At 39.1% G+C, this 25,548-nt stretch overlaps 1 protein-coding gene across 2 annotated transcripts in view; it reads right to left on the minus strand.

The window, feature by feature from the left end:
- LOC101730599 (tetraspanin-15) overlaps positions 1 to 25,548 on the minus strand; it is a 66,687-nt gene that overhangs the window by 28,193 nt on the left and 12,946 nt on the right. Inside the window, exons 2-3 of one of the 2 annotated variants that reach the window (XM_018092489.2) lie at positions 15,253 to 15,429; positions 4,920 to 4,994 (exon numbers count right to left, since the gene is read on the minus strand). In XM_018092489.2, coding sequence (XP_017947978.1) covers positions 4,920 to 4,994; positions 15,253 to 15,429 — 252 coding nt within the window. Of the gene's footprint in view, positions 1 to 4,919; positions 4,995 to 15,243; positions 15,430 to 25,548 lie in introns of both variants that reach the window. The other variant, XM_018092488.2, reaches the window with a different exon arrangement.

Consider the following 25,548-nt stretch of genomic DNA (forward strand, 5'->3'; position numbering starts at 1 on the left):
AAATTTGATTTGTTATCATTCAAAGCTGCAGCTCACTGTAATATTATGTCATCGCAACATAAATAACGACAATAACATCGCTTCTTAATTCAGACAAGTGGTCTTTTAGTGAATCGATCGTTAATTCGCCAAAATATAAGAAGTGATAATATTTTTAACGCATGCTATAAATATCACTCGTTTTTTCGGCCTTTAGTGAATTGGCCCCATTGTATGTACAAGAGAAAAGGTAAAAAGACATTTACCTGGAGTGTTGCAAACCACAGACTGGGCCCCTGGCCAGGCAAATATACTGATAAAGTTACAAATGATGATTATTGTTCTGTCTAAGAACTATTAATGACACTTTAAATTCAATTCATGGGCATCCAACCACTGCCCTTCAGCTGATAAACGCTGGCAGTAGTTCCATGTGAGGATTTAAAATAAGGTGATGATGCCATCTAGTTTTTCTGAACTCCATTACAATGTAACCTTCAAAACTTTGGTGAAAACCAAGGTTGAATTTTTTCTTTATTGGTTGTCTGTAGATTCCTCTCTATGCCCATATAGGCCAGATGGTCTTGCACTGCAATTAGTTAATAGTAATGCATAATTATTTTTCTCTCTTTCTGGCACAAGTTATCCTAAGCACTTTCAGCAAATGCCAGTACTGTTACTTTTATCAACCAGCTTCCCCTCGTAGAAGGAAGTTAAAAATAGCTTATTATTGGGCAGTGCAAATTCTGAATAATTTATGTGGATGTTGTAGCGGCTGTACAATGTAATCTCAGCCTTGGGGTGAGTGACAACTGTCTCCATCCCCAGCTTTAGCTCTCACAGGAGGCTTCGATGTAACTACTGCTGACACTTTCCCAGATACAGTAAATAATATGTAATGTTGCTTGTTGTGTTCCTATGGTGAAAGATACCCTATCCCTATCATCAAACTATGAAGAAATATGTGGGTTGGTAGTTCCAGATGCTACTTGATTTTTAGATGACCAAGCCTCTTTTGGTTTCTTGTAAGGTATTGCCAGAGTGATGTAAGATCCTTGGAAAGTAATAATAGTACACAACAAATAAAGGGCACTCCAAAGGGGCTGGGGAATAATTGGGCCATAATATGGTTAGGAATAGTAACATAGTTAAGGAACCGAATAGGTTATGGCATAGGGATTTTGGGTTTTTTAGACTATATGGGATAATATGAAAAGCCACAAAGAAGTGAATTTGGAGGACCTTTTTCACCTCAATCAGCTCTAACCTGCTTGCCCTAAGTGTGTCCCTGGGGGACAGGGAACACTTGAGGGTTACTAATGGTAATGTTAATTGTAGTGCCAGAATGGGCAACATTGGGGTAGGTAGAAGCTGATAGGAGTACAAAGGTTGGTTTGTGGCAGGGGTCATGTCTGCAGCTCAATAAGCTTTGATATATTAGTTACTGGTAATCCTCAGCAGCATCAGCTTTCACTATTAAGGCGGGCTAGCTCCCTAATACATGTATACTACCTGGGCCAAATCTTCTTTCATCTATCGATGCCCTGACTATTTACATTGCCATAATATAGACACAGGCACGCCTTAAATTACTGTGTGTAATACTTTTAGTTACAGGCAGTCTCCTCAACCTTATCTATTAGTTTACAGGTGAAACAGTAAATGTTACCAGTCATCACACTCAGTGGACATCTTAGATTGAATCACATTAACATGCCTAAAAAATGAATTTGGCTAAAAATGCCACATTTTATATACTATACAAAAGGAGCAATAGAACAAATTCACTGCTGAAGTATAATAAATTTACAGTTCTTGGGGTATATGAATCATGAATGAATAGGGTTAATCTGGCCGCAAATAAATAGATCCGTTTGTTAGCAAGGTCGCCAAGCAAGCAGGTCTTTTCCTGATTTGGCAACCTATGTGCAGAGCCAAGTTGGGCAGACCTGTTTGTATCCTAATGCGGGTCTATGTACCCAATGTGGTCCTTGCCTGATGGGATTCCAAAAACTGCCTAACTGATATCTGACAGATTTTTGACTAAAATGCTGTCAGACAGATGGAGGAGGAGCTGTATAAAGCTGCTTTAACATCTTCAAAGATGTTTTTTCATGGACTTCATATACTCTACCCTCACACTAAAGCCTTCCCTCTTCCCTGCTTTTCCATAACCCTCCCATTGCCTATTCTTACAAACAGCTACTGTAATATATAATGTTACTGCTTATGATCAAGGCCTATAATGCCTCCATTATTTACTTGGACAGGCACTACTGATAAATCTCCCATTACTGTTGCCTTTAATCTGATGCTATAATCAAAGAGTATAACCACATTATTATCTGCTCCGCTGCCGCTGCATATAAACAGCTTTCTTTAATCTTAATGCACCCTGATAATATGAAATCTCAACATTCGCAATTTATTACTGAATTTTCCTATATTTACCAACACCAACACTGAACGCTTTTGATAAATGGTCACCAGGGGAAACTCACAGATCTTCCATGGAATCCCAGATCACAGGAATATCGTATCTACCCCCTGTTCAAAATGAGTTCAATGAATAGAACTAGCGCTGAACATAAGTTTTGCCGATTGTTTCAATCACTAAAGATCAATGTTTTTTGTTATTTTCTGAGCTAAACAATAGGGGAAACAAGAAACCAACCATGTAAACATGCTCAGCTACATAGGGTTTTCTGGATGAGTGATCTTTCCATAATTTGGATTACAATATTTTAAGACTGATAAAAATCATTTAAACATTAATTAAACCCAACAGGAGTGTTTTGCCTCCAATAAGGATTAATTATATTTTAGTTGGGATTAAGTACAAGGTACTGTGTTATAATCAATTTTAAAAATTTGAATTATTTTCTAACATTGGAGTTTATAGGAGATGGTGTTCCAATAATTTGGGGCTTTCTGGAAAATAGAATTTCCATATACAGTATAATGAGTTTCTCATATATACCAACATCCCACACATTTGACATAAATTGGACTTTCAGGAGGAAGAGTCAGCAGCACTTGTTACTGTCTCTGAGCACAGATCCCTCTGGGCTATAGATACCAGGCGAGTAATGAAGAACATGCATTCCAGCGAGAAACATTATTACAAACTCAGAATGGATGTATACAGAAGCAGCTCACAGGGAGCAACTGTGCAACAGAATAAAACAACTGACAGCTTCAACATGGCTAGATGTCAACCTTATATCAAGTAGTTAGATTATATCTACATGTAAAGTGAAATAAAACTGTCACAGCATAAATACGGGAGAAAGAGACAAACACACAATGTTCTAATAGAGACTTTTTGTCTGTGTGAATGCTAATGACTGAACTTTGAGAACATATAAAGCACTGTTTATTCTGTCAATGTGGAATAAAAATATAGTTTAAAAAAGTTATATCGAACTATATACATTAGATATAACTTTTTTAAACTCTATTTATGTATATATACATAGCAATATGTGTGTGCTTGTTAAACACACTCACTTACAAGTAAAACTGGCCCCAGTCTTCTCTATCTGGACTGACGATTCAGCCCTGAACAGCAGTGGAGGGAGGGAACGATCTTTCGTGCGACCAACGGTCACATGAAAGATCGGAATTGCTATGTGCCACCTTAAGGCAAATCAGCACCCTTAAACAGGTTTTTTGCTTCACATCACTTCCCCCAAAGAAGGGTCTAACTTCCACTGACTGCCACAAAAGGGCAATAATGTTTTTATTTCACATTGACAGAATAAACAGTGCTTTATATGTTCTCAAAGTTCAGTCATTAACATTCACACAGACAAAAAGTCTCTATTAGAACATTGTGTGTTTGTCTTTTTCTCCCGTATTTATGCTGTGACAGTTTTATTTCACTTTACATGTAGATATAATCTAACTACTAGATATAAGGTTGACATCTAGCCATGTTGAATCTGTCAGTTGATTTATTCTGTTGCACAGTTGCTCCCTGTGAGCTGCTTCTGTATACATCCATTCTGAGTTTGTAATAATGTTTCAGTTATTACTTACATACTTTACTGTCTAGTTAATAATGGCACACAGGACTCTTTATGGCCCTTTGAGGTCAAGTGTAGAAACAAGCTCTGGTAAGGGTACTTGTCAGGTGCTTTTAAGTCTATAAAGGGCAGTTTTGGTTCTTAGAAACAGCATTTTTGAGCTACATAGAAATGAGCAGATCAATGCAAACAAAATGTTAGACACCCCCCAGTGAATGTACTCACTTACCTTATACCCTGGGTCGGTGCTACTGTAAGGAGAAAACCACATTTCGGAATTCTGGGGCTGGCACATACTGGCTCACAGCTACCCTGGGCTGGTGTGGTTTTCTCCTAACAGTAGCACCACCTCTTGCATTTTTAAGTACATAGAGGCCCAAACAGCACCCCACCAGCCCAATAAATAGTGACTGTCTATGGCATCTTACAGCAGCCCCTCTGGCATTGCCAGAACCCACAGATTGCCCATCTGGCTTTGTCCATGACCATAAAGACACGACAGTGAAGGCCTTGTGCTTTTACACAGGTTACCCTCTATACAGGGGGTAACTATATACAGGTTACAACAGGGGGTACATTATTTATTATAATACACAAGTTTCAGTGAGTCATGTGACAAAAATTACAGCACCGATTATTAGTGATGAATAAGCACTCTTAATAAGGATTTAATTTACAGGATATTCATGGCTCTTGTGTATTATATACATATATGTAAATATACATACAATATGTACACACCACCATGAATTATGAATATTTCAACCTTTTCAGTATTCAGCTTAACTTAACTGCACCCCAGATGCTTATACTCCTATCCTTCTTCTGTATAAACTGTTTCTCCCAATGCAAGACCTGTGCCCAACTGTGATTGTTTCCTACCCCATTAGCAAGCATGATACAACAACGTACCTGATTTTCAAACACAAGTTCAATGATTATCAGCAGGAGCTCAATAAGGAAGATGGCTAGAAGCACCCAGAAGAACTGTTTTTAAAAGAAAAGATGTGTTAGTATAGAGACTTATAAATACAGAGCCACAAAACACCTTGAAAATCATCAAATGCAGCTTTCTGATAACCATGTACCAAATGCTACTGAATATGACAAGTTTTCTTTAAAAGGAAACCAACTAATGGAATAATATAAAGAAATGAAGATGTGCCCGCTTTATGACTATCATCAAGCATCTGCAGATTTACTTTGCCTTGCTGTATTTTACATCTGGTGAGTGCATCAGCTCACCATTTTGCACTGGTGGACAACATTTAGAATTTAATTTATTTATGGTCACATTTTTCAACTTGTGGGTGTTTTATTTATTTAAGAAATATTACACCATAATTTCACATGTTCTTTATTTTTATGCGCTTCCAATGCACATTGTTTGGAGATCTAATGGAATAATATAAGTATATATACATATAAGTTTGTTCCCTAAAACAAAGTTATGCACTTGGTGATAAGCTTGCTCTTAGCAAACAAGGGCCTCTATGTTCATACTGATGGGAAGATGCATATAGTACTTATTTAGTATTAGTAATGCTAATTGGATCATTCTGATATTCTGGATAAATGACTCAATTCAACAGGGGTGGCCTCTGGGCATCCAGTTGTGAAATCCGGCACTGCCTTTTTCTATTTGAGATGCTGGGGCCTATTTTGAATTTTAGCTCCGCTGTAGGAGCTTAACTGTACAAATCCTTGCACTGCAATGGGATTCCCTAGGATCACTGAAAGCACCTGGTTGGTATAAATGCTGTAGGCATAGTCTGAACATTTACCTGGCATCCAGCTGTTGTGAAAGCTGTAGGGAAGTATGTTCACGTAGCTAGCATAATAGGTAGCCATTTGTTGTATTATGTGTGAATAGACAGGAATTTGTTTTAGCCATAAACTGCCATTGGTTAATTCTCCCGGGTGAATTTTTTAAATGCATATGGCTTATAAAAACGTATTAATAATGAGATATTAATTCTGTGTAACACTCTGCAAGCAATGCATTCACTGCCAATTTATTCTGCTTCTGCTTAAAAGTGCCATTTCTAGAAGAAACAAGGTTACATTTATATTACTTAATAAACATCCTCTGTTCAACTGCAGTGTTTTCACAGTAATTAATCAGAGTCATATTTGCTCAGAGTGTTCCCAACATCCCATACTGGGCAGGGCAGCAAGCCTGACAGTGATGAAGAGGTGCAGCTGCTTTTCCTGGGCCAAGGCCATCAGTGCTAACAGGTTCACATAATCAAACTTCCTGGTGACTGGAGAGCCAATGAGTAGTGCAACATATTATTATATGGTCAGGTTCACATTTGTGGAAAAGACACAAGAATACAACATACAAGTAAAGATGTTAACCACTCCATAAAATAAGCCCAACCATTCTCTGGACCCACCAAGGGTATAAATATGGGTGACTGCTGAAATGACAGGTCTAAAATGCTGTCTTGAAGAAAGTGAACCAATGCAAGAACAGCCAGCCCAATGGAATCCACATAAGGTCATTATGCAGTGTTTTATTTGCCTTCCCCATTGGTTGGCTGTGGAGCAGGGAAAAGATTTAAGCAAAATACAAACAGTTAGGGTGAAGACACACTGAGCAACTAGTAGCAGCTACTATTTCACAGCTACTAAACTCCAGAAAACACCTTGCTATATAGACAATACTGAGAATCACCTGAGCTAAAACACACATAGAGACAATTATCAGTACATGATCAGCATTGTCTATTTTAGTAGCTGTGACAAGTAGCTGCTACTAGTAGCTCTGTGTGTCTTCCCCCTTAAGGTGAAGACTGGATTATCTTATCATAAATTAATTTCTAAGTAATCTTAATGTATAACATATTATAGGATTCAGTTGGTTTCTCTTTCAGGAGCTTTGGTGGGGGGTGCAGAAGAGCATTTAGGCCTAGGGAAGCAAGAAAGGTAAATTCGATAAATCCTAATTCTGCCTTGTGAAAAGTACTGGGAAGTAACCTCTCTATCTGTATTATGGTGAAGCAGAATTCCAGTCAAGGTAAGAAGTTTGTATGCCCCCCTGGACTTGCATGGCTTTCCTCAGGTTCTCCAGTTTGCTCCCACATTCCAAAAACTTTCAGCCAGGTTTGAAACTTAAAGAAGAAGGAAAGGTAAAAACTAAGTAAGTTTTATCAGAAAGGTCATGTAAATACAGCCATAAGCACTCACAGAAACGCTCTTTCAAAAGAAACACAGGATTTCTTGTCTCATTTTTTGTAAACATGATGTGCCAGTGTCTGACTTGCTCTCCCAGACAAATCCTTAATTCCCTGGGCCAGAGTCTGCTCAGTTCTCTCCTGCTCACCCCTCCCACAAGAATGCTAAGAACTCCCTTCCCCCTCCCTTAGGAATGTGTGATCTGAACTATAAGGGCCAGAACTTTAGCAGGAAGCTACTCAAAATGGCAGCTGCTATCTTAGGCAAACTGAGAAAGCTTCTAGAGCTGTTTACTCAGGTATGTTATTGCTTTCTGCAGAATAAATATGTTGCTCTAGGTGGCACTAATGTGGCAAATCTATTGGGGGAAAATGCCAAAATGACTTTCCTTCTCCTTTGAAGACCCCATGGGTCAGGGACTTATGTATACAGATGATACATAATCTCTGCAAAGAGCTGCAGAATATGACCTCACTATATAAAGCATAAATAATAAATCTACTGAAGTTGTATCAAATGTATAGGCATGGGATCGATTATCTAGAAACCGTTATCCAAATTAGACTCCATGTTAATCAAATAATTCAAATTTAAAAAATATTTTCCTTTTTCTCTGTAATAATAAAACAATAGTACCTTGTACTTGATCCCAATTAAGATATATTCAAGTTTAAGACACCTGGAGAGTACACATGTTCTCAGTGAAGCAGTGAAAGTTTATTGAGACATCACAGCACTACATGTTTCGGCTAACAGCCTTCCTCAGGTGCATGTTAGCCGAAACATGTAGTGCTGTGATGTCTCAATAAACTTTCACTGCTTCACTGAGAACATGTGTACTCTCCAGGTGTCTTAAACTTGAATTTGAAATGTATACAGCCAACACGGGGACTGCTACCTGTTGAGGAGTACATACTGAATACACTGTGAGCTACGACAGGACTTCTTTCTATATTTGAGGATACCCAATTAAGATATAATTTATCCTTACTGGAGGCAAAACAATTCTATTGGATTTATTTAATGTGTAAATAATTTTTTTTTAGTAGACTTAAGGTATGGAGATCCAAATTATGGAAAACACCAGGTCCTGAGCATATACTGATATCTTAATTTCTGCAAGTGTACATTTGCACAAGATGTATTGTTTCTGCAAGGACTTTTCCTTGAGCTATAGACCCAGACTCATTTACATGTTTATTCATTCGTGCATTGCAATACATTTACTTCCTATACTGATTTTGTTAATTTCCTTTGCCCTTCTTGTAACGATGGTATTGAGGATGGCAGCACAAATGGGAATTTCAGACTATTAAAACGCAATCAGTTAGCCGTCACGGGGGTAAATCAATACAGGGGGAAACTTCTCAGCTTTACCACACTGTCACTACCTGCTCATCCTCTGGGATATTAACCAATCACGTAAAAATGGCAACCTTTTTTTCCGTGCAAATCCCTGCTGGCTCTGAGCACTGAGTTACATTACTGGTATTAACCTCTGTGCTTCTAGGAAATGAGCAGGAAAGCAAAACCTACATTTGTCTTTTCAGTACCACAGATGATAAATTAGATCATTATGTTAGGATGAAAGAACAATATTTTGTTATGGAGAACGGTAACTGTTTACACAATGAACACTTTTTTTGTGCAAAGGTCTAGATTTTCAAGGTATTAGCTTCACTCTTTAGCTGCCAAACTGTAAGCTTCAGGCAAGGGGCACAGAGCATTAAATAAGGTGTATTGCATGGCAATTGCACCATGCCCTGAGCTGGCATCCCGATACACAGCTCTTTGCACTACCTGAATGGAACCCTGTCGTCTGTGTTCATTGGCAGCTGTTAAAAGAGCTACCCAAGGAGTCCGAAGGAAAGTCAATAAATATAAAGGGAAATCTAGTAACAGGCTTATGTGCACTGGGTCTCAGATCCCTAAGCAACCAATCAGATGTTTGCTGTCAAGCAGCAGACCAGTAAATGCTACATGCTTTTTATTTGCTATGGTATTCTGGAACAAACTATTTAAAGGGTCATTTACAAGTGCAAGTGCAATTTCAGACGTAAGTTGTCATGGCTTTTACCCATAAGGCAGCGATTTTGCCATAATTCCATGTTGTGGTCATAATGGTAGATGCAATTGTGTCAAAATGTGTACAATTGTGCCTTCACTTTTGTGCCCCTACCCTGATGGCCACTATGGAAACCCTGGAGCTGCCAACACCTTCGAGGCAGTAGCTCCAGGGATCTCCATCCTCAAAAGGCACTTGAGGACCATTCACACTGTGGTGCCAAGCACAACTATGCAGAAGTACAACAAGCAGCTTTAGACCCAAGTACCTTTTAATGAATGCTGTCAATTTGAACAACGTCTGCATCCACGTTTGCACGACAACTCGTCACAGTTGTAAGTGAGCCATTAGAACTATTTTCCTTACCCTGTGTTTTTGAAGTTAAAATAATAAGCTAATGTGCAATTATTTCACTTTTGCTTCCCTGTGACTCCCTATGACTTTTGATTCCCTATGAAGGTCCAATGCTCAGCTTGCAGTTTTAGCCAAACCTAAGCAGCCATTGTTTTTCTGTGTGGTTATTCTCAAGCTTCCTTACTGCATTCTAAACCGTTAAAAGAAGGTAGAAAGAGGAGTGGCACAGTAGTCAAGGGGTGTGAAATTACATCACTGGGGAAACGGTCAGTCAAATGGAACCATAAGTGGCACCCCCTATAGGTTTTCTAACAGCCTTTGGAGAGATGGGATAAATATACTCCAGCACAGGTATCCTGCTATTATGCATAATTCTTCAGGAAAATCTGAGGTTATATTGTTCCTGTAAGGCATTGTACTATGATGTATAATAAATTTCAGTCGGCCACTGGGGCTCCCCAATGGAGGAGGGGGCAGAGATGAATTCTGTCAGGGGCCCAGTCCAAGGGCATCTGGACTGTCCTGAAAGAGGTGTGGCTTTTGCTAAAGGGGCAGGGTTAAGGCAGATCAGGGAGGGGTTGGGTAGTTCAGGGGTGTGGACCCACAAATAAATCACAAAGGATGAGGAGATCGCCTCATATGTATGCAAATAAATACAAGGAATTCTGGGAACTAATTGCAAAGAGCTCCAAGAAAGTCCCATTTACATGGATTTTTCCTATAGGCTAAAGCTCACACACTGGGGTTTTAAAGCAGAAGCCAGGCACTATACTGATAAGAATGGTGATAACGGTCTGTAGTTAGAATCTGATCAGCTGTAATCCTGGCTCCGGCTTTTAAAACCCAGAGGGTGAGCTTTGGTCTATAGGATAAGCCTATGTAAATGGGATTTCTTGGAGATGTTCCTGTGCCCACTAAAACTGCAGGCCTATGTTACCCACATAATGAATTCCTGGGTGGCCCTAGTGCAGCCACAATAAAACTCAGATATATAACAATATAGAGCACAATTTTATGCATTATCTTGAGTTTCCCACATAGTTGTGCAAACTTATAAAAAATTCATAGTCCATTTGTACTTAGGCTGGGGGCACATAAAGCATTTGTTTTTTTGAGGCTGGGAGAAGTGGATTTGCTCCCTTATGCACCTCAGTAAACCTGCATGGACAAGTACAGCTTCTGCCTTTGCTCGGCCACGTGAAGCAAAGTCAAGGGGGGGTTGGCCTGAAAGTGCACAGTCCATGTTGGATTACTGTAATAAATCAATATGAATAGATATGAATTGCAACATGCTGCAGCCTCGAAAAGCAGCAGACCCTCTTTATACAGAAGTCCAACCCCACTTACGGGTCCTTAGACACAATTAAAACAATGACTAAAGGCACTGGCATTGTGGGTGATTTTGTGCATATTTTTTTTTTTTTTTAACTTTAGTCCCTTATGCTTTTTATACCACCTTATATCCTATTTTTTATATTCCACATTCTTAATTTGTTTTCATCTTTGGTCACCTGACCATTCTGTCAGTCATTTATTAACAGAGGAGCTAAATTAGAACTGTGCAAATGTTTATAGCATTAAATCTAATCTATGCTTTCATTTTCTCTGTATTAGTCTAATAAAACAGCTGATTGCCCTTGTTAGTAAGTCAGTCCCCCTCTCTCCTATTGTCTTTAGGCTAATGCCACATGGGGCTGATTCTGGGCCTAAGGCAGGATAAGAATCAGTCCCTATGTTGGCATGAACCTCTCAGAACCCTTGCATTGGCCTGTGTGCAATCACCCAGAGGAGATTTCCATGCTGAAATGCATACTTGTGTGTTTTGATGCTGAAATCCACAAGTATGAGCACCAAGACCTGCATTCCCACTATGAATACAGTGCTACCTGAATTTGCCATTGCTGTGTTTATGATGGTTGGATGGGAGGCACTTAGGTTCACCCTCCTCCTTCCCTACAGTCGCCCCCTCACTTCTGGCACAAGGTGCAGAGTTGCAAGTGCTCTTGAATGAGCAATTTTGCCCTGTATGGAGCCCTAGATGGTGAATTAATCAACCAAGCTACATGGCCGCCCCTACACAAATGTCTATGCAATCCAAAAAGCTAAATATGCATTATACTGATTATGCTTATATTGCCAACACTCCAGTCGTTTGTCTGTGTTTTGCTATTAACCAATTTTACATTTCTCGTATGAGGAAAAACAATTAAAAATCAGATAGAAGAAAGTAATGAAAACAGTTAGTTTTGTTAGCCTTTATCTGCCACGAGAAACTACACTTCCTTTACTTTAAGCTCTTTATTTTTTATTAAATAGTTACTTTCTCTAAACAAAGGAATATTTTCCACTTTTTAACTGTAGTCCCAAATGCAAGAAAATTGACTAAAACAAGGAAAAACACTGTAAAAATGTAAATACTCTGGAGGCTGGAAAGATTTCATGTGAACGCTGCTGGAGGAAGGCAAGGTTAGCCCATGAATAATTGATAGTGCTCAGTTAATCAGTGCCAGTGATTGTATCAGCAGACTCCGCCGCTTGGTAATTTCCTGATATGTGTTGTGGAGGGATCCCTGCGCTGGAGATGGTGCAGCAGCCACTGGGACTTCACACGTTAGGAAATAAAAAGAATGTTGTGGCTTGGGTCAGAAAACGGCACACTGGTGTTTGGTGTGACAGTGACCTGTGCCCCCAAATATTTAGGCACTGCGCCCATTGACAAAGGGCCCTAAGGGAACCATAAAGCTTCTGCCTGGTCCAGAGGTGGAGGTAGCTCATCTGCATCAATGAACTGCGATTAATTCAAAATGGGAGGCAGGAAGGAACTATACAGAAGTGCAAGGATAGCATTTTGATGCAAGTAACTTTAAAGTATGGGGTTTACATGCAACTGACTGCAGGAAAATTTGCAGTACCACAATTGTGGTTGCCAGCATGACCCCATTAATACTAAAGGTAAAATAAATTGCAGCAATACAAATGATAAGCAATTACCATCAATAAGGATAGGTCCTACAAAGCATAATAGAGAACTGGAATGTGTTCACTGGACAGAATATGTCATCTCTGCCCTGTGAGCCACAAGCTACTTTATGGGTCATTACCCCAATGGGAACAGCACAGTTTACTTTGTTTCCAGTCTATGTTGTATATAGAAAATGTAAAGCTTGTTGAAAAGCATGTTTATTACATATGTTCTAAAGGCTTAATGAATTTTTAATTAAAAAATAATAAATTCTCCATATAAATTGGCCAGAAATATGAATCAATAATTAAAGTATGTATGTATATCTTTATTTATAAAGCGCTACTTTTGTACACAGCGCTGTACAGTCTGCAAGTGGGATGCATGAAACACTACATTATCAAAGCACATGAAGTTGATCCATGGTACACTGCTGTGTCTTCAGCACAGGGCACAGAGGCCATCTCCATAACCAGACCTTCCAATATTAGAAATGGGCATGATTGGTTAATTCCTAAACATGTGAAGGGTAACAGGTTATTGCTGGACTGCAGACATGTATCAACACAGAGATTCAGGAAGCATCCCATAGATTTGCAGGGCTGGAGGAAGATGATTCGAGCACTGAATGTAAAATTAACCTATGAGCAATGACGTTGGTTCCAAAGAAACGAGAGATATGTGCAAAGTCACAGACACATTTGGTCAAAGCTTATATGCCACAAGTGTAAAAAATGCCCAGTGTGGCAAGCAGCACACTTATTCAATAGATTTACAATTAAGTATATAAGGGTATGCTGATAAGATATCACTGGTAAGATCTGCTCTCATGAGGTTGCTAGAAGAGTGGTGTTTCCCTAGTTCTGCCAAAATCTTTCAGTCCCAGGTCAAGATCAGATAACACAAGTATCTTTCCAGCCCTGGCCCGATCAAATGCACAGACCAATGAGGATTTTCCACCAGGCATTATCTGAATGAGCCCCAATCCAATACTGACCAGCAAGGATATTGTTTTGGGGACCATACATAGGCCAATAGGTGTGCAGCTAAATTCTGCTTGGGGATTGTATGTCTATCTCGAATTAACCGAGTAATCTCTCCCATTTTCTCAAGCTGAGCAATGTACAGTGAGGTCAGAGCTTCTTCAATAGTTTGTACTGGGAATTTTTTATCTGTTTGCTTGAACTAAAGTGTATTACAAACTTGATATTTAAAATGAAAGTGGTAAATACTGAAAAAGATGAAATGATTCTAGCTGCTCTGCATTCAGTGGCGCTGACTAATATCGCCTTACTCAAAAGCCACTGATATTAATATTGCAGAGCTCCCTCATTTGCATGATAGTAAGTGAATATGCGTAATTCAATAGACTGCAGTGCTGTGACAGCATGTGAAGTTTACACAAATGGATGAGTTAGGTGAGTCTTGAAAAAAAAAAAAGATTCTTATTATTTTCTTTATAGCAGAAGATTAGACATAATCTGTGATCCTTATTTCAAATTTAATGCCTGAAAAAACAAGGATTGTAAAAGGGATAATAGAATCACATGATTTTTTTTGTCGACATCTCTCATGTACAAATAAGCATATACTGTAACAGAACAATAGGATTTCAGACCACTGACTTTTTTTTCTGGGTGAAGCTGGCCATACACGCACCGATACTATGGTACGAAACCTTGTTTCGTACGATATTCGGTGCGTGTATGGCATGTCGGCGAGTCGACCGATATCGCAGGAAGCTGCTGATATCGGACGACTCGCCGATCGGCCAGGTTAGAAAATTTTGATCGGGCGCCATAGAAGGTGCCTGACCAAAATCTGCCGTCAGGGCTGAATCGGCAGAAGGAGGTAGAAATCCTAATCCTGACGGTGTGTGGCGGATCTGACGATGTTTCGTGCGGCCGATGGTCGCACGAAACATTGTCAGATCGCCACGTGTATGGCCAGCTTAAGACTGATGAGATAATAAGACATGGTTGTAAGAGACAAGACAGGCCAATGTGTGCCAGGAAATTTGCATATAGAAAATGGTTACAGGTATGGGACCTGTGACCCAGAATGCTCAGGACCCAGGGCATTCTGGATAAGGGATCATTCCAATAATTTGGATCCCCATACCTTACGTCTACTAAAAAATTATTTAAACATCATTTAAACCCAATAGGATTGTTTGGCCTCCAATGAGGATTAATTATATCTTAGTAGGCATCAAGTACAAGGTACTGTTTTATTATTACAGCGAAAAAGGAAATCATTTTTAAAAATTTGAATTATTTGCTTATAATGGAGTCTATGGGAGATGACCTTTTCGTAATTCAGAACTTTCTGGATAATTGGTTTCCGGCTAACAGATCCCATACCTATACTAGTGGTTACTATAACTTTTTTAAACTTAATGTAATGTAAATCCTTTTCCAACATTATCATTCTCTAAATGTATTGTTTTTAATAGGACTTTGGCACACATTACGTTTCTCCACCACTGTATTTCATGGCCAGTATGCCCCCAATTCCTTTTATCAATCATATGAAATTAAACCACCTGTACCCCTTTCAATTTATATCCATTTCCTAGCTTGCAATGAGAATGTAATGTTCCGGCCAGAGATTCTGCATTTAGTCACCTTCCCCTTTCCCCTCCTGAGAACAGAACTCTTATTGCAAACACTTACTAATTTTACCAGCAGTATGTTGTCTCGAAGGGATCCAACCATTCCGATAAAGGAGACCGCAAACATTATGATGCCAAGCAGAAGCAAGATGACAGCCGGTGCCAGGAAGATGCCCTCTAGGGTTCGGTGTTTCTGTCTTTCACTCTCAGCATAAATGCCAATACACAGGATCACAAGGCCTATGAGCTAAAGGATACAAGGAGCCTCATTAACTTCAAAACATCATACGTTGTCTACAGACCTTTAAAAAGATACAGTTAACCCTGATCTTATGTTTCCAAGGGGTGTAAATTCCATGAAAACGTTAAATCCAGGAAAAAAAAGATACAGCTTGCCTGAATGTGAAAACTGCACCAATTCCAGGAAAATGTAAAAGCTGGGGTTCTACTGTACTTACGGTACTTATAGTACAGAAGTTGTGTATTGGTAGGTTTCATGCATTCCTACTGAGCCCTGTAGGAAACAATTAAACCTATTACAGGTATGGGACCTGTTTTCCCAGAATGCTTGGGACCTACAGTTTTCTGGATCTCCATACCTTAAGTGTGCTAAGAAAGCATTTAAACATTAAAAAATCAAATAGGAATTGTTTTGCATCCAATAAGGATGATTTCTTATTTGGGTACAAAGTACAAAGTAATGTTTTATTATTACAGAGAAAAAGGAAACCAAATATTAAAGAATTTAATTAAAATGGAGTCTAAGGAAGATGACCTTCCAGTAATTCAGAGCTTTCTGCATAATGGTTTTCCAGATAATGGATTCCATACCGTTATTATACAGCAAATCATTTTTATAAGTGGTAAAAGTAAACTTTATTTAAATGTTAATGTGTATTACATATATTTGTGCATGTGCACAAAATACCCACTACCTGCCATTCATCACTCTAATATGCCAATAACACATCTGTAAAAAAAGTATATACTGTCATATCAGACAATACGACCCCATTACAGTGGTTGTTCACCTTTAACTTTTAGTATGTTGTATAGAGAGCTATTCAGAAACAATTTGCAACTGGTCTTCAGGTTTTATTACTTGTTTTGGTTCTAGAATTATTTTGCTTTATATTCAGCAACTCTCCAGTTTGGAGTTTTAGCAGCTATATGGTTGCTAGGGTCCAAACTACCCTAGCAACAGGCAGTGGTTTGAATGAGAAACTGGAATATGAATAATATTAGCAAATTAATAAAGTAATAATAAGTAATAAAGAGTAACACTAACAATCAAATTGTATCCTCGAAGAGGAATAGTTTTTTGCTTGCCTGCTGGGGCCAGTGACCCCCTTCTGAAACCAGGAAAGAGTCAAAAGAGGAAAGCAAATAATTCAGAAATTATATAAAAAAAAAAATAATAATAAATGAAGCCCAGTTGAAAAGTTGCTGAGAAATGTCCATCCTAAAACACAGTAAAAGTTAATTTAAATGTGAACCACCCCTAAGAGCTTTGTAGCTACTATAGCTCAGGATTCTAGGACCAGTTATTCTTATAACAGCACACTGACACGTCTGATTTTATAGCCCATGTCACCCTGTCTTTCTACTTTATGCAAAGGTTGGCTCTGAAAATTGCTGTGCTTTTATTGGCTACAGCTTGGAATGGCTACACACAGTCAAGCACAGAAAAAAAGTAATCGAATGGGTTTAAAACCAGGTAAGACACACCTACGCTTACCAAATCATGGCATACAACTTAAGACATAGATGTCCAAAAGAGGTAGTTGAGCTATGGCAGAACTTTGTCCACAGTAACCTGTAAGGACTAGATTAGAATTTGCTGGAAAACTGAACTTTGGACAACCCAGGACAATACAGAAAACAACAAGACTATGGGGCCGATTCACTAAAGGTCAATAAAACGAGCGCTATTTATAGCATGTGGTAAAAATGTTATCGCTTCTTATTTTTTGCGACTTAACGATCGATTCACTAAAAGGACAGGCGTCATAATTAAGACGCAATATTATTTGCGTTGTTTAACTCATCATGAGCCTTTTTCTTGCACTATTTTCCGCTGCGTGCGTTATTTCATGCTGCGTGCAATATATTTCACCACGTGCTATATTAGCGAGCAATTTTACGCACGTAACCATTACTTTCGGAAAACTACTGTTCTGATAATTACCATTTCCCTGAAAACTGGAGGCTGCATCACTCTAGGGCCAACACATACTTGAAAAAATCCCACTGCAAAGTCCATGTTGTGTTGCCAAAAGCGAACCACAATTTTCTTTAAGTATCGCCTGCCCCAAGTAGGTGTTAATATTCGCACAGACTAATGCGATATTTAGCGCATTTAACGCTTCATATGTGTTTGTGAATCATGCGTTAGTATTATATCTATGCACGAATTAACGCAATGCGGGTAAATAATGCATTGCCATAGTGCGTTTTTTTGTGCATGCGATATATGTTTTAACGCATGCAAAATGACTTTGATGAATCGGGACTTAATTATCGCATGCTTTTTAACGCAAAAAAGCATGCAATAAGCGTTATCGACCTTTAGTGAATCGGCCCCTATGTCTCATCAACTACCAGAGCCGCTAAATTATAGAAGTACTCTAAGCCTAGTCCTAAGGTTTCAGAAGGATAACAAGCAAGGCCAATAAGAATATAAGGAGTATTACACAGGATCTATTTCTCTGTATAAATCATCTTGAATATGACATCCAGACTAAAAATAACACTTTATCTACCTTGTTCCTTTCTGAAGGCTTTAGAATGAACTTCTCTCAGATAATGGATTCCCAGCCACTAAGACTGTGTATCCCGCATGAGCAGGTTAGTAAGGACTGACTGGCAGATTAATAAGTCGCATGTTCTCTGTGACAAGTGTAGGATTTCTGTACTTTTGGGATTCTGCTTCAGTTGCAGATGAGTTCAGATAGTGTGAATAAAACAGTCATTAAGTAGCTTATTATATTCGGAAGACTGGCAGGTTGCTTTGGTAATTTAGGCCACAATGGAGAACAAAGTTTCAGATGTTATGCAACATATACATAATTCAAAAAATCATGAAACTGTCCCTTTTTAAAAAATTATTTTAGGAATTTTTTAGATAAACTGAAAATGGTAATATAAAAATAAATGAGTTAGGGGCCTGTTTCCAAGCCGCTATCTCTTGACAAGTGAGCTCACAAGATTTCAACATAAGTCTATGGAAGGAGTATTGGTGGCACAAAATCCTGGACTACTTACAAATGCCTCCCAAAACAGCCCTATGTGCCGGTACCCTAAAGCTAATTCTGTTTATGGACCCAGGGTCATTACAAATATAGCCCAATCTAATTAGTTTTAGTTTGCTCTTTTAAAGATCACACTGTATTTCAGTAGCGTTCAGCAGTTTACATCTACTGTAAATGCGGGTTCATTGGACCGTGTAATGTAAAGAATAAAATAAATTCCCAGTAAATCCTAGTAATATTCATTGGACCTTCATACATACTTTCTCGCTCTCTCCACTCCATTTCTTAAAGTGGAAAAAATGAGATACTCTTGGGAGTTAAGGTTCCAGTACTAATGGTTATGTGAAATATAGCATTATTTTCTTCGGTTAGTAACTTTAATTAAAGCTCATTTGATTATTGATGCCATAGGGCTTGTACCAGTAATCAGAGAATTAATGAGTACTGCTGTTGTTTTCTAGAAATATATTGTTTGTATCCGTCTTACTGGTGCTTGTACTTCATCAGTAAACAAATAATATGCAGAAGGGGAATTGAGGGCACTATTTGGAGGAGATTTAACAATCCACGAATCCGAATCCCGAATGGGAAAAAAACGGATTGGAAACTAACATTTTGCGACTTTTTCGTATTTTTGCGAATTTTTCGTCGCTGTTATGTCTTTTTCTCGAATTGTCGCGACTTTTTCGTAATGAGCGCTCGTAAACGGCGGGCAAACCTTTCCGACTTTGATCCTTCTGTGCATGATTTTGGAAGCCTCCCATAGGACTCAATGGCACTCTGCAGCTCCAACCTGGCCCAAGGAAAGTCTCCCATAGGGCTCAATGGCACTCTGCAGCTCCAACCCGGCCCAAGGAAAGTCTCCCATAGGGCTCAATGGCACTCTGCAGCTCCAACCTGGCCCAAGGAAAGCCTCCCATAGGGCTCAATGGCACTCTGCAGCTCCAACCTGGCCCAAGGAAAGTCACGATACTGAAGCTTGAATGAATCCGAAACGTTCATACTCGGTGCAACAGTACAATTATTTTGCGACGGCGACGAAATAGTCGGGAAAAGTCGGGAAAAAAAAATCGCAAAAATACCGATCATAATGAAAAAAACGCATTCGGGCGCTTTTCGGACGTTCCTGAATTAGTAAATGTCCCCCTTAGACTCCAAGAAAAATATATATTACCATAAAAATTTGCAACAGAACTGGGGAGACTAGAACTTACTTACTAAAGGAGTGAAACGTGTACTTATTGGCATGTGTGAAATATAGCGTTCCTTTATGCCAGAGCACACAGCACCTACAGAGCAGGCAAAATTGGCACAGCACAGATATAAAGAAGTGCATAAAGGCACACTTTTGTAAGTGGTAAATGCTAAAAAACTTAAACCATGGCCTCCTAGGCCCACAAAGTCTTGAATGAAGCTGAGTTAAAACATCTTGCTCTATTACTTCTGAGGACAAAACATTTTAGCCTTTAATGTGGGACTTTATGCTTGAGACCCTGGATCAATTGCCTTTTGGCAACTCCATGTGGCCGAGAGGTCATTTACCTTGCCCAGTGCACCCCTTAGTGCTTACTTACAGGACACTTAGGACCCTGGGATCACTGGTCTCTACACTGACGTTGGATAAAAAAAATTGGTTACTTGGTGTAGAGAGCACATAAGGAGGTGCAGCTTGGCCATGTGCCTTTTGACTGCTTTTGGACAGACGGTAAGGACAGGGCTCCAATGTGAGTTGCACCTCCTGATTGCATGTGCAAATGATGTGCAAGTTGGGGGCAAGTGACAGAACACCTATTTGCCTCCTCCCTTCTGTCTCTATTGGATCCTGCACTAACGCAGTCAGTGTTGGATACAAAGGCCATGCAGCAATTCTCACAGCTTTGAAATGTAGCAAGAGAGCCTGCAGCTATTTGCAACAGCCTTACACAGTGTGCAAAGTGCAGTTTGTGACCATTTTTTTTGTTTGCACACTGCATTGTTTCGCAAATGAGGCCTCTGGTGTCCCAGCTTACTTAGTGTGCCTATAACAGCTGCCTTGCTTGCTGTAAAGTGCTCTGAGTCCCACAGGAGAAAAGCGCTATATAGGTACTCATTATCTGAAAACCCATTATTCGGACGCTCCAAACTATGGGAAAGCCATCTCCCATTATAATCAAATAAATTAAAATTTTAAAAATGATTTCCTTTTTCTCTGTAATAATAAAACTGTACAAACTTGATGCCAACTTAGATATATGTAATGCTTATTGCTGACAAAACAATCCTATTGGGTCAAATTAACATTTAAATTATTTTTTATAAGGGATGGTGATCCCTTCCTCCCTTCAAATCCTTTATAGAAGGAATGTAGGACCAAAATGAAGAATTGTACTTCCTGCCCAGATACATGACTGCACAGCAAGGTAGTGTTTAACCAGATTACCCATGACCTTATCTAGACGCTCTCCACTAAGGCGCTTGTATGAAAATTTGATGAAATATTAATATAGCCAGAAACCCATGCATTAGCCTGATTGCAGACAAAATAAATTTGTACTTGTCACTGCAAGGTTACAGATCTATTCTTTTTGCACATTTTTTCAAAGGAACCAGCCAGCCATCAAATAACCCTGTCTTCCAGTTCAAAGCTTCTTCTCTGCATCAGAATCAAAGTCTCCTTTTGCTTGCTCCCAAAATCTAAAAACTAGCATTTGCTTAAAGAAATAGCAATGCTAAAATGTATGATTATAAAACAAAATGCACCTTTGAAAAGGTGATCAGTCATCTCTCATATTTGCAGGTACATTAATGCAAGAAGACCTTTTGATTATTAAGAAACTACCATAAAGCAGAAAGACCCTAAATGAAATAAATGAGGGGTCCAAAATCAGTCCCTGGCAGTTGTCTCTACAAGCAGGTCTATCATAAATAACTAATCAGAGTGAATAAGCCTCATAATTTACATTTCGTGCAATCATTCCCGTACAGATTTGTGACATGTGGGTCAGGAAAAACCCAGACCCGACCCTAACCCACATATTTTCTCTCTATATGCTACTTTTGCAGGAGCAGAGGAAGAGGGTGCTTCCCCAGTCTAAACTGCACCCAACCCAAACCTGCAATGGTCGCTTAAATTTCAACCCTAATCCACCTGACCCACGGGTCCCGCAGGTTGCTGATCAACCCACATGTCACTAATACAAATTAATACTGCTGGGTCAAACAACCCACGGGCATTAAAAATCCCATCCACTGACACTCTAGGGGAAATTAAGAACACAAGTGTCAGATCTTTCATAAGGAAATATATACCCCCATTCCAAGTGCCTATAAGAGGGTAACCAAGTCCACCCGGATGCTCTGTAGTGCTGAGCAATGGCTGGCAATGCTTAGTGGCAAATCGGTGATCCTTGAATTGTTCTGTCAGATATTTGTGCAACCATTAAACATTGACCAAAATTCACCCACTGTACCCATCTCTATTGGAAGGACAGGCAACATTATTTTCAAGAAATGTCCCCTGCTAAGAAAGGGAAATCCAGGCGACATTTTTCTTTCTGTGTCTCAAAATAATTTAATTACAACTGTGAATTATTATGACAATTTAATTAAACGATTAAGCTTTAAAAATACAAATGTTCAACCTGTCCCCATTGCACTATAAAGTTCTAATGTAATTAACTGTGGGTGCCAATATCACATTTTCTGTTGTAAACTTCACTTGCTCCTAATAATTATGGACATAGCATATCTCAGCTTGTGAACAATGCTGTATCTGGACCCACATGATTAAGAAATGTTTCTGTATTGTAGAGAATAAGTACCATTAATACATGACACAGGCTTTTATTAGCTGTATGTATTTTTATGTTCCATACCACTGACCTTCCTGCTTCTCCTGTTCATAGTTATACCAACCCTGCCACTTAATATCCACCTGTCTGCCATCCCTGTGCACATACCAGTGCTGTGGAATATGTTGGCGTTTTATAAATAAATGTTAATAATAATAATAATATTGCTTTTGACCTTCTCGCTCTTTCATCTTCCTATGATTAGCCCCCTACTTTAAGTTAGTTGTTTAACACTACTGTGGCTATCCCACTTGCTTCCATGCCCTTAATTTTTGCCTGATTATGACAAAGAAGCAGCTCAAAGTCCTTGGCAGTGCCCCTCTTGCCCCTAACAGCCAGACAGAAAGATTTTAAGTTACTTACAGAAGGTGTGGGGTCCTAGGATTGGCAGATATTGCTGTCTGTTAAGTTAAAGACTTAAAAGAATGTGCCAGTGCATTATACTCCTCTAAATATAAAAGGAATGTGCTAAGAAAAGTTATGTTTGGGCTGATTTATTGAAAATGTTTTCAAAAACCCTGCTATTCCCGCCCATTTGTTCTGCTTCCTGCTGCCTCCTTTCCCAGACTCATCCGTGAGGCCAGCACACAGTAGGGTAGGAACCAATCAACAGCTAGGCTGACTTGATAGGGAACTGACACCTGTGTCTCCTTGTGTGACAGCAGGGCTGCGATTGGCCCACCCCTCATCTGAAACACAAGCAGGGACCGTAGCAGATCTATGGGGAGCAATAATGCAATGCATTTTTATTGTGCAGCCTTCTTTGAACTAAAAAATAGTATAGGCATAAAACACAAAATGACATTTACTAATTTACTGCAACAAGTTTTGGGAATTTGTGCTTGAAAATGATACTGGTATTTCTAAAATCTTAATAAGCTGCAGCTATTTCATTAAATGGGTGCCTATATTTATTTTTCTTCGTATAGCATCCCTGGACATAAGACATCTATTAAAATACTTACCAATGTGAAAAAATAGATTTTGTGTACCCAAGTGTCAGCTTTATTAAACTGACAGTGATTGGCACTACATGAGGGACTAAATGATCCAGGCTGACCTGTCTTTCACTCACATCATACAGTGAAATCCCAATTATATTGCTTTTTCAACAATGTCTAAACAACAGCAGGTTTTCCTTCCCTTTACCTAAGTCCAACCAGCATTGATATACAGAAGAAGCATTTGGCTTACAGGAGCAAAATTCTTCTTATTCATTATTTATATAGAGGCGACATAGAGGCACTTTATAGAAATTATATTATTCACATCAGTCCCTGTCCCAGTAGAGCTTACAATCTTAAGTCCCTTTATCATATTTACACTAGGGATGCACTAAATACAGGATTTGGCCAAGATTCAGCCTTTTTCAGCAGGATTCAGCCGAATCAGATTCGTTAAAATCACATGACTTTTTGTCACATAAACACATATGCACATTAGGATTTGGTTCGATATTTGGCCAAATCTTTTATGAAGGATTCGGGGTTTGGCTTTATCTGAAAATAGTGGATTCACTGCATACCTAATTTACACATAAGTATCAGTTTTATCAGGAGCCAACTAACCTGCCTGTATGTTTTTGGAGTGTGGGAAGTAATGAGAGAACTCAGATACAGGGTACAAACTATCAAAATATACCTTTCTGTTCCTCTCCAATGGCATTAAACAAAACCAAGAAAGGAAGCACCTGTGAGAAACAGTATAGAGTTAAAACAGAAAAGATGAAAACAATGGAAAGAGGAAATGAGATACAAGCGGATGCTTATAATGAATCAGAAAGAAACAGTGACACTAAAGGCAATATAACCAGGGAATTATGGAGATGCTTGTGGTGTCAATGGGCTGGGAAAAACAAATTAAGAACTTCCTCCTTCTGTCTGTCGGTCTATCCCTGACCCTCAGTTCTGCATTTGGGTTTTGGGAGTCTGGCGGCATGCAGGGGTCTGTGTATAAATGAAACATTTATAGAAATAGACAAATTAACTAACATAGGTGTATAACATATATCTTTTAATTTTTTTTTTTTTAAAAAGGGCAATGGGCAAAAGGGAATGCCAAAGTTTGCCTATTTGTAGTAACCCAGCCAAATGTTTGTTTTTATAAGGTCACCGTAAATGGTGTCTGCTGATTGGCTGCTATAGGTGACTCAAGCAACTAGAGCTACAAACACAGGCAGACAAGCATATTACAAGGTACACATATGCAAAGCCAAACTGGCCACTATAGATCCAGTTGCTTGGATGAGGCAGGATAGCTTATTCATCCATTTGTCCACTGTCTGTCCATGTGTAGTCAGCTTGGTCACCCACCATGACTTACTCTCTTTGCATGCTTGCTGAGGTAAATCTCTGGTGACTTGGTGAATGGTGGGTCACAATGCACCTGCATGGCCCCACTGCCGAGTTGCCCAACCCTACCCCAATCTGCCCATACGCCAGCTTCAACCTGTCCATTACCCAACCCTTTTGCAAGAAGAACCAATGATTTGCGGAAGTCTGTGCTCCTGTTTTGCCCAGGCCCCTGACAGAACTACTGTTTTTCCCTCCCTAAAGGGGGGTCCAGCAATAAGTGAGTGCCACTAATGACAATTATACTTCAGGACACAGCCTTCCCTAAAAACCCTTTTTATACGTTGTAAGGCCACAGCCTTAGACTAGCAGCACCAATATACTGCCTAAGTGTCACTTGCATAATCTATCTTTCTCACTGAAAACCTCCACTTCTCTTATTAAAATAGTTTGCCTTTTGTCGATTGTCACTAGATTGTATCATAATGTACTTTGTTGTACATTCTGAATAAGGGCCAACCAGTGCTTTACTAAGAGGCATATTCTTCATAGATTAAAGGGGTGCCTATATAAACCTCATTAATATTAGGTGAGAGATCTACTTCAAGTGACTGGTTATAATGAATTAAAAACTTCCTGAAAGCCCCAAATGCAGTGGTCATGTGTCTTGCAAAATAGCCAGACGTGGCCCCTCATTAATCAAGAATAATAAAAAGCCACGGGGTTTAAAACCTTATCTTCAGAAATTCTGACAACAATATTGTAACAGATTTTATTTTCTAGAATATTTATAGAATATTGTTATGCTAATAGCTAAGTGTGTGTATTAATGTTTCATGCTCATAGAACAACTGGATGTGTGGGAAAGCAATAAGTAGCAAATTTCTTTCCACTGATAATATTCATGTCACAAGTCTGAATCTCAAAACCACCCAAACCACAAAGGAGAATGTAGATAAGCGAGAATTAGCCTTCTTTTGTGTGTGTGTGTGAC

This window comes from Xenopus tropicalis, chromosome 3 (genome assembly GCF_000004195.4).
Source record: "Xenopus tropicalis strain Nigerian chromosome 3, UCB_Xtro_10.0, whole genome shotgun sequence".
In the NCBI taxonomy this organism is placed as follows: Eukaryota; Metazoa; Chordata; class Amphibia; order Anura; family Pipidae; genus Xenopus; species Xenopus tropicalis.